This window comes from Dipodomys spectabilis, unplaced genomic scaffold (genome assembly GCF_019054845.1).
Source record: "Dipodomys spectabilis isolate Male_0828 unplaced genomic scaffold, ASM1905484v1 ptg000179l, whole genome shotgun sequence".
In the NCBI taxonomy this organism is placed as follows: domain Eukaryota; kingdom Metazoa; phylum Chordata; class Mammalia; order Rodentia; family Heteromyidae; genus Dipodomys; species Dipodomys spectabilis.
In genome coordinates, this window is record NW_024870856.1 from 13,159,977 (window position 1) to 13,174,393 (window position 14,417).

The 14,417-nt window shown below is 53.7% G+C and overlaps 1 protein-coding gene across 1 annotated transcript in view; it reads right to left on the reverse strand.

Annotated features, from left to right (window-relative positions):
* The window catches only part of Ahrr (aryl-hydrocarbon receptor repressor), an 89,525-nt gene that overhangs the window by 47,140 nt on the left and 27,968 nt on the right, over nt 1-14,417 (reverse strand). The window contains exon 4 of the mRNA XM_042695258.1: nt 6,870-7,051. Coding sequence (XP_042551192.1) covers nt 6,870-7,051 — 182 coding nt within the window. The remainder of the gene's footprint in view (nt 1-6,869; nt 7,052-14,417) is intronic.

Sequence of the window (14,417 nt, forward strand, 5' to 3'; positions counted from 1 at the left end):
TCCTACACATCACCTCCACCATGACATCCTACACACATCACCTCCACAATGACATCCTACACACATCACCTCCACCATGACATCCTACACATCACCTCCACCATGACATCCTACACATCACCACCATGACATCCTAAACACATCACCACCATGACATCCTACACATCACCACCATGACATCCTACACACATCACCACCACCATGACATCCTACACATCACCTCCACCATGACATCCTACACATCACCTCCACCATGACATCCTACACATCACCTCCACCATGACATCCTACACATCACCTCCACCATGACATCCTACACATCACCTCCACCATGCCATCCTACACACATCACCACCACCATGACATCCTACACACATCACCACCACCATGACATCCTACACATCACCTCCACCATGACATCCTACACACATCACCTCCACCATGACATCCTACACACATCACCTCCACCATGACATCCTACACATCACCTCCACAATGACATCCTACACACATCACCTCCACCATGACATCCTACACATCACCTCCACCATGACATCCTACACATCACCTCCACCATGACATCCTACACACATCATCACCATGACATCCTACACATCACCACCATGACATCCTACACACATCACCACCGCCATGACATTCTACACACATCACCACCACCATGACATCCTACACATCACCTCCACCATGACATCCTACACACATCACCTCCACCATGACATCCTACACACATCACCTTCACCATGACATCCTATACACATCACCACCATGACATCCTACACATCACCTCCACCATGACATCCTACACATCACCTCCATGACATCCTACACATCACCTCCACCATGACATCCTACACATCACCTCCACCATGACATCCTCCACACATCGCCTCCACCGTGACATCCTACACACATCACCTCCACCATGACATCCTACACACATCACCTCCACCATGACATCCTACAAATCACCTCCACAATGACGTCCTACACACATCACCTCCACCATGACATCCTACACATCACCTCCACCATGACATCCTACACATCACCTCCACCATGACATCCTACACATCACCACTATGACATCCTACACACATCACCACCGCCATGACATCCTACACATATCACCACCACCATGACATCCTACACATCACCTCCACCATGACATCCTACACACATCACCTCCACCATGACATCCTACACACATCACCTCCACCATGACATCCTACACATATCACCTCCACCATGACATCCTACACATCACCTCCACCATGACATCCTACACACATCACCTCCACCATGACATCCTACACACATCACCACCATGACATCCTACACATCACCTCCAACATGACATCCTACACATCACCTCCACCATGACATCCTACACACATCACCTCCATGACATCCTACACATCACCTCCACCATGACATCCTACACATCACCTCCACCATGACATCCTCCACACATCGCCTCCACCGTGACATCCTCCACACATCATCTCCACCATGACATCCTACACACATCACCTCCACCATGACATCCTACACATCACCTCCACAATGACATCTTACACACATCACCTCCACCATGACATCCTACACATCACCTCCACCATGACATCCTACACATCACCACCATGACATCCTACACACATCACCACCATGACATCCTACACACATCACCACCATGACATCCTACACACATCACCACCGCCATGACATCCTACACACATCACCACCACCATGACATCCTACACATCACCTCCACCATGACATCCTACACACATCACCTCCACCATGACATCCTACACACATCACCTCCACCATGACATCCTACACACATCACCTCCACCATGACATCCTACACATATCACCTCCACCATGACATCCTACACATCACCTCCACCATGACATCCTACACACATCACCTCCACCATGACATCCTACACACATCACCTCCACCATGACATCCTACACACATCACCTCCACCATGACATCCTACACACATCACCACCATGACATCCTACACATCACCTCCACCATGACATCCTACACATCACCTCCACCATGACATCCTACACATCACCTCCATGACATCCTACACATCACCTCCACCATGACATCCTACACATCACCTCTACCATGACATCCTACACACATCGCCTCCACCGTGACATCCTACACACATCACCTCCACCATGACATCCTACACACATCACCTCCACCATGACGTATTGTCAACCCAGCATCATCTTCCACACCGTTCTTGTCCTGAGTATTTTCCCACCCTAGCCCTTTCTTTGTGTGTGGACAAACTCTTACTGTCTCTTCCCCTCCGCTGGCACACAGTGCAGTAATGGACTTCACTCTTGCTTCTCACAAATAAGATCCTACTTCTCTGTCTGCCACTTTTCCTGAGCCCATCAGAGACCCAAAGTCCAGGGTAGCTAAAGGCTAAAGACCTACGGAACACGAGGACAGGACCACACACACTGGAAATGAGGAAGAATACTGGTGAAATGCTCAATGCAAGTCAGTGTGAGGAAACAGACCCCAGTGCACACAGTTATGGGTTCTGCCTCTCCAGGAAAGCTGGGGAGCATCACAGAGTGGGTGGACAGAGCCCCACGGTGGAGAGCCTGTCGCCCAGACTTTCACAGGCCCTGTACCCAGTCCTGCCCAGTCCTTTTCCCCCAAACAACAGCCAGAGCCCAGAGCGGCCAGTGTTGTGCTCAAGAACCCTTTGCTCTGGGGATGAGCCACTGGGCTCTTGGTGAGGGAACAACAGAGCCGGCCACAGCCCCGCCCGCCATGGAGACCCCAGGCCCTGGCCTTCAGCAAACGTATCCCATTCCAGCACGGAGGATGAAGGTGCCACCTTTGAGGAGAGAGAAAGGGAACCGGAGTCCTGTCAGGGGTGAACTCACATGGAGGTCTGCCTGACCCCATGAGCAAGGGCGGAGGTGTACGAAGTACAGCACACCACCAACACCCCTGACCAAAGCAGAACCAGGGGAGAGCTCTACACACCCCTGACCAAAGCAGAACCAGGGGAGAGCTCTACACACCCCTGACCAAAGCAGATCCAGGGGAGAGCTCTACACACCTGCTGACAATAGTGAACCAGGGAGAGCTCTCTACACACCTCCCGACAATAGTGAACCAGGTGAGACTCTCTACACACCTGCTGACAACAGTGAACCAGGAGAGACTCTCTACACACCTCCCGACAATAGTGAACCAGGGAGAGCTCTCTACACACCTGCTGACAATAGTGAACCAGGTGAGACTCTCTACACACCTGCTGACAATAGTGAACCAGGTGAGACTCTCTACACACCTGTTGACAATAGTGAACCAGGTGAGACTCTCTACACACCTCCCGACAATAGTGAACCAGGAGAGACTCTCTACACACCTCCCGACAATAGTGAACCAGGGAGAGCTCTCTACACACCTCCCGACAATAGTGAACCAGGTGAGACTCTCTACACACCTGCTGACAATAGTGAACCAGGTGAGACTCTCTACACACCTGCTGACAATAGTGAACCAGGGAGAGCTCTCTACACACCTCCCGACAATAGTGAACCAGGTGAGACTCTCCACACACCTGCTGACAATAGTGAACCAGGTGAGACTCTCTACACACCTGCTGACAATAGTGAACCAGGGAGAGCTCTCTACACACCTGCCGACAATAGTGAACCAGGTGAGACTCTCTACACACCTGCTGACAATAGTGAACCAGGGAGAGCTCTCTACACACCTGCTGACAATAGTGAACCAGGGAGAGCTCTCTACACACCTGCTGACAATAGTGAACCAGGTGAGACTCTCTACACACCTCCCGACAATAGTGAACCAGGTGAGACTCTCTACACACCTCCCGACAATAGTGAACCAGGAGAGACTCTCTACACACCTCCTGACAATAGTGAACCAGGAGAGCTCTCTACACACCTGCTGACAATAGTGAACCAGGTGAGACTCTCTACACACCTGCTGACAATAGTGAACCAGGTGAGACTCTCTACACACCTCCCGACAATAGTGAACCAGGTGAGACTCTCTACACACCTGCTGACAATAGTGAACCAGGTGAGACTCTCTACACACCTCCCGACAATAGTGAACCAGGAGAGACTCTCTACACACCTCCTGACAATAGTGAACCAGGAGAGCTCTCTACACACCTGCTGACAATAGTGAGCCAGGTGAGACTCTCTACACACCTGCTCACAATAGTGAACCAGGAGAGACTCTCTACACACCTCCCGACAATAGTGAACCAGGTGAGACTCTCTACACACCTCCCGACAATAGTGAACCAGGGAGAGCTCTCTACACACCTGCTGACAATAGTGAACCAGGAGAGACTCTCTACACACCTCCCGACAATAGTGAACCAGGAGAGACTCTCTACACACCTCCTGACAATAGTGAACCAGGAGAGCTCTCTACACACCTGCTGACAATAGTGAGCCAGGTGAGACTCTCTACACACCTGCTCACAATAGTGAACCAGGAGAGACTCTCTACACACCTCCCGACAATAGTGAACCAGGTGAGACTCTCTACACACCTCCCGACAATAGTGAACCAGGGAGAGCTCTCTACACACCTGCTGACAATAGTGAACCAGGGAGAGCTTTCTACACACCTGCTGACAATAGTGAACCAGGTGAGACTCTCTACACACCTGCTGACAATAGTGAACCAGGTGAGACTCTCTACACACCTCCCGACAATAGTGAACCAGGAGAGACTCTCTACACACCTCCCGACAATAGTGAACCAGGGAGAGCTCTCTACACACCTGCTACAATAGTGAACCAGGAGAGACTCTCTACACACCTCCCGACAATAGTGAACCAGGTGAGACTCTCTACACACCTGCTGACAATAGTGAACCAGGTGAGACTCTCTACACACCTCCCGACAATAGTGAACCAGGTGAGACTCTCTACACACCTGCTGACAATAGTGAACCAGGGAGAGCTCTCTACACACCTCCCGACAATAGTGAACCAGGTGAGACTCTCGACACACCTGCTGACAATAGTGAACCAGGGAGAGCTCTTTACACACCTGCTGACAATAGTGAACCAGGTGAGACACTCTACACACCTTCCGACAATAGTGAACCAGGTGAGACTCTCTACACACCTCCCGACAATAGTGAACCAGGGAGAGCTCTCTACACACCTGCTGACAATAGTGAACCAGGTGAGACTCTCTACACACCTGCTGACAATAGTGAACCAGGTGAGACTCTCTACACACCTCCCGACAATAGTGAACCAGGTGAGACTCTCTACACACCTCCCGACAATAGTGAACCAGGTGAGACTCTCTACACACCTCCCGACAATAGTGAACCAGGTGAGACTCTCTACACACCTCCCGACAATAGTGAACCAGGGAGAGCTCTCTACACACCTCCCGACAATAGTGAACCAGGTGAGACTCTCTACACACCTGCTGACAATAGTGAACCAGGTGAGACTCTCTACACACCTGCTGACAATAGTGAACCAGGTGAGAGCTCTCTACACACCTGCTGACAATAGTGAACCAGGTGAGACTCTCTACACACCTTCCGACAATAGTGAACCAGGTGAGACTCTCTACACACCTGCTGACAATAGTGAACCAGGGAGACTCTCTACACACCTGCTGACAATAGTGAACCAGGAGAGACTCTCTACACACCTCCCGACTATAGTGAACCAGGTGAGACTCTCTACACACCTGCTGACAATAGTGAACCAGGTGAGACTCTCTACACACCTCCCGACAATAGTGAACCAGGGAGAGCTCTCTACACACCTGCTGACAATAGTGAACCAGGTGAGACTCTCTACACACCTGCTGACAATAGTGAACCAGGTGAGACTCTCTACACACCTGCTGACCATAGTGAACCAGGTGAGACTCTCTACACACCTGCTGACAATAGTGAACCAGGAGAGACTCTCTACAAATCTGCTGACAATAGTGAACCAGGTGAGACTCTCTACACACCTCCCGACAATAGTGAACCAGGTGAGACTCTCTACACACCTCCCGACAATAGTGAACCAGGGAGAGCTCTCTACACACCTGCCGACAATAGTGAACCAGGGAGAGCTCTCTACACACCTGCTGACAATAGTGAACCAGGTGAGACTCTCTACACACCTGCTGACAATAGTGAACCAGGGAGAGCTCTCTACACACCTGCCGACAATAGTGAACCAGGAGAGACTCTCTACACACCTGCTGACAATAGTGAACCAGGTGAGACTCTCTACACACCTGCCGACAATAGTGAACCAGGTGAGACTCTCTACACACCTCCCGACAATAGTGAACCAGGAGAGACTCTCTACACACCTGCTGACAATAGTGAACCAGGTGAGACTCTCTACACACCTGCTGACAATAGTGAACCAGGTGAGACTCTCTACACACCTGCCGACAATAGTGAACCAGGGAGAGCTCTCTACACACCTCCCGACAATAGTGAACCAGGTGAGACTCTCTACACACCTCCCGACAATAGTGAACCAGGTGAGACTCTCTACACACCTCCCGACAATAGTGAACCAGGTGAGACTCTCTACACACCTCCCGACAATAGTGAACCAGGGAGAGCTCTCTACACACCTCCCGACAATAGTGAACCAGGTGAGACTCTCTACACACCTCCCGACAATAGTGAACCAGGGAGAGCTCTCTACACACCTGCCGACAATAGTGAACCAGGTGAGAGCTCTCTACACACCTGCTGACAATAGTGAACCAGGGAGAGCATACAGCCCCGTTGCACTCTGGGCACAGGTGTAAGCACAAGTCCTACCTTGGAAGAAGCTCTTCACCCTGAGGTAGCTGACACTGAGGCGCAGGACAGACAGTTTGTCCAGCTTCGAGATGACATCTGGTGGGAAGGGCAGCAGGCTGGCCAGGTGCTCCAGCTCAGTGTTGAGCCGGTCTCGGTGCCGTTTTGAAGGGTTGGACTTCTCTGCACCCATGGCAGGCCTCCTATGGGGAAAAGATCTGAGTCATAAGGGTTTCTCCATCAGGAGGCCCTGGCCCAGGTCTGGAACTTGTCCTCTGAGGTTTTACCTGGTAAGGTATTACCGGGAGCATTCAAGTGACCGCAAGACAGAAAGTACTAATAAGGATTAAAACTTCCTTATTCCCAAGGTGTGCACTTTGGGACCAGTGGAGCTCAATGATCAACCACACCTAGGAACCAGTGACTCACACAATACGGTACACACAGCGCTCCAATAAAGTACACCTCAGAACACACAGCTTTGATAAAGTACACCTCAGAAGTGACCGTGCACAATGTTGATAAAGTGGGCCCCAGACCTATCAAACACAATGATTAAACTATACACACCTGGCAACTTGGAGCATGCAGTGTCAGACTAAAGTTATTAGCCTAATGCCATCCCTGATGAGACTGGCAGGGTGCCATAATGGTTGGTAAATCACTGTGGCTGAAACTAGAAAGATTGGCCATCCGAGGGAGGGAGGAATGCGACCCGAATCCACAGCTTTCCAGGTGGTGTACGATCACTTCTTAGGAGCACAGTTTAAGGGTTTCTGAACAGTTAGGTGCACTGTTTGACCTGGAAATCACATGTGCAGGTATTTACTCAAGAGGAATGGAAGCAAAGGCTTGCCCTCAGACCTCCAAACTGAGAACCAATTCAGTATATCCTCCAACGGAGCCAAAGCCCACGGCCACAGGAAACAGAGTCTGCCTGGGGACAGGAGGGAAGGGGTACAGGGAAACTTTTGACGTGCCAGACACGTTTGAAGTATCAACTCTGAAAAGCCATGCACACTCAATGGAAACATGCATTTCAATTATGCTCTAATAAAGGGGAAATGAAAAGGCAAAGCAGGGGTCCCGTGGCTCTGGCTCTGCCATGCGCTGAAGACGTGTTGCTGGTCAGGCCTCACGGAGCCTGAGGAGGGACGGTGGAAGGGCAACGTGTCTGGGGAGGAAGCTGTGAGTTTTAAGCGCCACGGATGCTGGTGGACACGGAGTGTGGACACCGCCCCATGGCCTGCGGGCTTCTGGAAGCAAGGAGGACTGAGGTGCCACCGTGAGCTCACTCCTGGCCCCTCAGCCTCTTCTGCCTTCCATGTGGCACCCACCACACCCCCAGACAAGCGGTGGGCACAGGTGACCCACAGGCCTGAGCCTGTGAGGGGCAGGCAGGGCCAGGGTGGACGGAACTGGGGTGCAGGTGGGTGCAGAGGATGGGCAGAGGCCTCTGCAGAGCCTAGAGACGCCCAGGCTTGGACAGGGGGTACAGCCCTGCCTGGAGGTCTGCTCACACACACAGCTAGCCACGGTCAGGGCTACGGTTGGCCGTGACTTGAGTGTGACTCCGCAGGACCACGCAAGGCAGTGGCTCTGGTCTGGTGGTCTGTGTGGCCTGCTTCTGTGAGGCCCGGTCAGCACCCCAGACCGTGGGTGGTAGAGTGGCTCTGGTCTGGTGGTCTGTGTGGCCTGCTTCTGTGAGGCCCGGTCAGCACCCCAGACCGTGGGTGGTAGGAGTGGCTCTGGTCTGGTGGTCTGTGTGGCCTGCTTCTGTGAGGCCCGGTCAGCACCCCAGACCGTGGGTGGTAGGAGTGGCTCTGGTCTGGTGGTCTGTGTGGCCTGCTTCTGTGAGGCCCAGTCAGCACCCCAGACCGTGGGTGGGAGGAGTGGCTCTGGTCTGGTGGTCTGTGTGGCCTGCTTCTGTGAGGCCCGGTCAGCACCCCAGACCGTGGGTGGGAGGAGTGGCTCTGGTCTGGTGGTCTGTGTGGCCTGCTTCTGTGAGGCCCGGTCAGCACCCCAGACCGTGGGTGGGAGGAGTGGCTCTGGTCTGGTGGTCTGTGTGGCCTGCTTCTGTGAGGCCCGGTCAGCACCCCAGACCGTGGGTGGGAGGAGAGCAAGACGGTCCTGGCGTTGGCTCTGTGCGTATGGCCGTCTCCCGCATGCCATGCTGCCATGCTCCATGACACAAGGCTGCTCAGCCCATCACCAGAACCAGCCCCAGCCCATTCACTCACAAGGCAAGCTGAATAAACTATGCTCAGTAAGCCCAGTGACAGCACCGGGCATTGAGCTCAAACCACAATCAGAAAAAAAAAAAAAACTATTAGAAAATACAGTGACAAATTCTCCTGCTTGCAATCATGATGCAAAATTATCATTAGCCACAAAGGAAAAGACCCATAAGTTCAACTTAATAAAAGTTGAAGTTTTCCACATGGCAAAGAACACCACAAATAAAATTCAAACTGGGGAAAAGTATTTGAGGTGCTCCTCCCCAGCTAGGATCTTTAGTGACAGCAAGCTCCTACAACAAAGAAGCACCAATACAGAAATTACCCTACAGAAAAATGAGCAAGCATTATCCGAGAATTCAGAGAAAGGAAATACAGAGACCTTCACTTACAGTAGGAGAACTAAATTAAAATCTTGAAGTTTAGAAAATGTCCTGTGCTAGGGAACAGAGGAAGAAATGTAAAATGCTAGGCAACTTGGTGTTGTCCAGAATTACAAGTGCTCCTGAGAGGCCTTTGCCTCCAACAAATGAGCTATGAGACTGGGTTTGATTCTAACCCTTCATGAAAACTGGTACACTATGTCTGCTCAGGAAACCGGCAGAAGACAAAGCATCAGCCACCGAGTGACCTACCCACGTCCTCACGTCCCTAGAACAGGTAGAAGGGTCAGGTGCTGCTGCGTGTGCTGTGGGCCCCAGGTCCTGGGCTGACACACACCCCAGCTACAGCCCGGGAAGCAGGGACCTGGCTAAGGAGCCTGGCCTCCAAGGTGTGTGGCTGTACACAGGGCGCCCTGGTGCCAGACATTCACAGGTCCACCCAGAACCCAGGCCCAGAGCACAGGGCACCAGACGTTCACAGGCCCAGAACCCAGGCCCAGAGCACAGGCACCAGACATTCACAGGCCCAGAAGCCAGGCCCAGAGCACAGGGCACCAGACGTTCACAGGCCCAGAACCCAGGCCCAGAGCACAGGGCACCAGACATTCACAGGCCCAGAAGCCAGGCCCAGAGCACAGGGCACCAGACGTTCACAGGCCCAGAACCCAGGCCCAGAGCACAGGGCACCAGACATTCACAGGCCCAGAACCCAGGCCGAGAGCACAGGGCACCAGACGTTCACAGGCCCACCCAGAACCCAGGCCCAGAGCACAGGGCACCAGACATTCACAGGCCCACCCAGAACCCAGGCCCAGAGCACAGGGCACCAGACATTCACAGGCCCAGAAAACAGGCCCAGAGCACAGGGCACCAGACATTCACAGGCCCAGAACCCAGGCCAGAGCATAGGCACCAGACGTTCACAGGCCCACTCAGAACCCAGGCCCAGAGCACAGGGCACCAGACATTCACAGGCCCAGAACCCAGGCCCAGAGCACAGGGCACCAGACGTTCACAGGCCCAGAACCCAGGCCCAGACCACAGGGCACCAGACATTCACAGGCCCAGAACCCAGGCCAGAGCATAGGCACCAGACATTCACAGGCCCACCCAGAACCCAGGCCCAGAGCACAGGGCACCAGATTCACAGGCCCACCCAGAACCCAGGCCTAGAGCACAGGGCACCAGACATTCACAGGCCCACCCAGAACCCAGGCCCAGAGCACAGGGCACCAGACATTAACAGGCCCAGAACCCAGGCCCAGAACACAGGCACCAGACACTCACAGGCCCACCCAGAACCCAGGCCCAGAGCACAGGGCACCAGAGGTTCACAGGCCCACCCAGAACCCAGGTCCAGAGCACAGGGCACCAGACGTTCACAGGCCCACCCAGAACCCAGGCCCAGAGCACAGGGCACCAGACGTTCACAGGCCCACCCAGAACCCAGGCCCAGAGCACAGGCACCAGACATTCACAGGCCCAGAACCCAGGCCCAGAGCACAGGTACCAGACATTCACAGGCCCAGAACCCAGGCCCAGAGCACAGGTACCAGACATTCACAGGCCCAGAACCCAGGCCCAGAGCACAGGGCACCAGACGTTCACAGGCCCAGAGCACAGGCACCAGACATTCACAGGCCCAGAACCCAGGCCCAGAGCACAGGTACCAGACATTCACAGGCCCAGAACCCAGGCCCAGAGTACAGGGCACCAGACGTTCACAGGCCCAGAACCCAGGCCCAGAGCACAGGCACCAGACATTCACAGGCCCAGAACCCAGGCCAGAGCACAGGGCACCAGACGTTCACAGGCCCACCCAGAACCCAGGCCCAGAGCACAGGAACCAGACATTCACAGGCCCAGAACCCAGGCCCTGAGCACAGGTACCAGACATTCACAGGCCCAGAACCCAGGCCCAGAGCACAGGGCACCAGACGTTCACAGGCCCAGAACCCAGGCCCAGAGCACAGGGCACCAGACGTTCACAGGCCCACCCAGAACCCAGGCCAGAGCACAGGCACCAGACATTCACAGGCCCACCCAGAACCCAGGCCCAGAGCACAGGGCACCAGACATTCACAGGCCCAGAACCCAGGCCCAGAGCACAGGGCACCAGACGTTCACAGGCCCAGAACCCAGGCCCAGAGCACAGGGCACCAGACGTTCACAGGCCCACCCAGAACCCAGGCCCAGAGCACAGGGCACCAGACATTCACAGGCCCAGAACCCAGGCCCAGAGCACAGGGCACCAGACGTTCACAGGCCCACCCAGAACCCAGGCCCAGAGCACAGGCACCAGACATTCACAGGCCCACCCAGAACCCAGGTCCAGAGCACAGGGCACCAGACGTTCACAGGCCCAGAACCCAGGCCCAGAGCACAGGCACCAGACATTCACAGGCCCACCCAGAACCCAGGCCCAGAGCACAGGGCACCAGACGTTCACAGGCCCACCCAGAACCCAGGCCCAGAGCACAGGCACCAGACATTCACAGGCCCACCCAGAACCCAGGCCCAGAGCACAGGGCACCAGACGTTCACAGGCCCACCCAGAACCCAGGCCCAGAGCAAAGGCACCAGACATTCACAGGCCCAGAACCCAGGCCCAGAGCACACGTACCAGACATTCACAGGCCCAGAACCCAGGCCCAGAGCACAGGCACCAGACATTCACAGGCCCACCCAGAACCCAGGCCCAGAGCACAGGGCACCATACATTCACAGGCTCAGAACCCAGGCTCAGAGCACAGGGCACCAGACGTTCACAGGCCTAGAACCCAGGTCCAGAGCTCAGGTACCAGACATTCACAGGCCCAGAACCCAGGCCCAGAGCACAGGTACCAGACATTCACAGGCCCACCCAGAACCCAGGCCCAGAGCACAGGGCACCAGACATTCACAGGCCCAGAACCCAGGCCCAGAGCACAGGCACCAGACATTCACAGGCCCAGAACCCAGGCCCAGAGCACAGGCACCAGACATTCACAGGCCCAGAGCACAGGCCCAGAGCACAGGTACCAGACATTCACAGGCCCAGAACCCAGGCCCAGAGCACAGGCACCAGACATCTGAGACGTGAGCCTGGCAAACACCCATAAATAAAAAGAAAATGTCTGGGCTTAGGAAACTCAACAGCCGTTTAGCTGGGTTACAAATATAATTAAGTGAAAAAATACAGCTCTTACTCTTTCTACAGTGAGAAGACCACTAGATTTGAGCCAAGTGGCAACCTTTTTTCTTTCCTTATTAAAGGGATGGCTCATTACCTACACAGCCCTCTACCACAGACATCTTCACACTGAGCAGGGGGGCTGTCCTCTCCTCACTATGCCTTTGTGTCCCCGAGACACTGTGCCCTGTCGGTGGCCACTGGGAGTCTCTTATCCACAGCCCCATGTCCAGCCCACCACCAGCCCCCTTTCTCAGGCCTGCAGCTGACCCATCTCAGCCCCACAGCCTGAGAGACACCCCCCTCCACACAACCAAACACCCCCAACGAGGTCCAGGGCAACCTCAGACCACACTCTCAGTGTGTGTGGAATCTACACAGCTACATCACACACAGCTACATCACACACACAGCCACATCACACACACAGCTAGACCACACACACAGCTAAATCACACACACAGCCACATCACACACACAGCCACATCACACACACAGCCACATCACACACAGCTACATCACACACACAGCCACATCACACACACAGCCACATCACACACACAGCTACATCACACACACAGCCACATCACACACACAGCCACATCACACAAAGAGCTACATCACACACACAGCCACATCACACACACAGCTACATCACACACACATCCACATCAAACACAGCCACATCACACACACAGCCACATCACACACACAGCTACATCACACGCGCAGCCACATCACACACACAGCTAAATCACACACACAGCTACATCACACACACAGCCACATCACACACACAGCTACATCACACTCACAGCCACATCACACATACAGCTAGACCACACACACAGCTAAATCACACACACAGCCACATCACACACACAGCCACATCACACACACAGCCACATCACACACAGCTACATCACACACACAGCCACATCACACACACAGCCACATCACACACACAGCTACATCACACACACAGCCACATCACACACACAGCCACATCACACACACAGCTACATCACACACACAGCCACATCACACACACAGCTACATCACACACACAGCCACATCACACACAGCTATATCACACACACAGCTACATCACACACACAGCCACATCACACAAAGAGCTACATCACACACACAGCCACATCACACACACAGCTACATCACACACACATCCACATCAAACACAGCCACATCACACACACAGCCACATCACACACACAGCTACATCACACGCGCAGCCACATCACACACACAGCTAAATCACACACACAGCTACATCACACACACAGCCACATCACACACACAGCTACATCACACTCACAGCCACATCACACACACAGCTAAATCACACACACAGCCACATCACACACACAGGCACATCACACACAGCTACATCACACACACAGCCACATCACACACACAGGCACATCACACACACAGCTAAATCACACACACAGCCAAATCACACACACAGCTACATCACACACACAGCTACATCACAAACACAGCCACATCAAACACAGCCACATCACACACACAGCTACATCACACACAGACACATGACACACACAGCTAAATCACACACACAGCCACATCACACACACAGCTACATCACACACAGCTACATCACAAACACAGCCACATCAAACACAGCCACATCACACACACAGCTACATCACACAAAGCCACATCACACACACAGCTACATCACACACAGCCACATCACACACACAGCTACATCACACAAAGCCACATCACACAC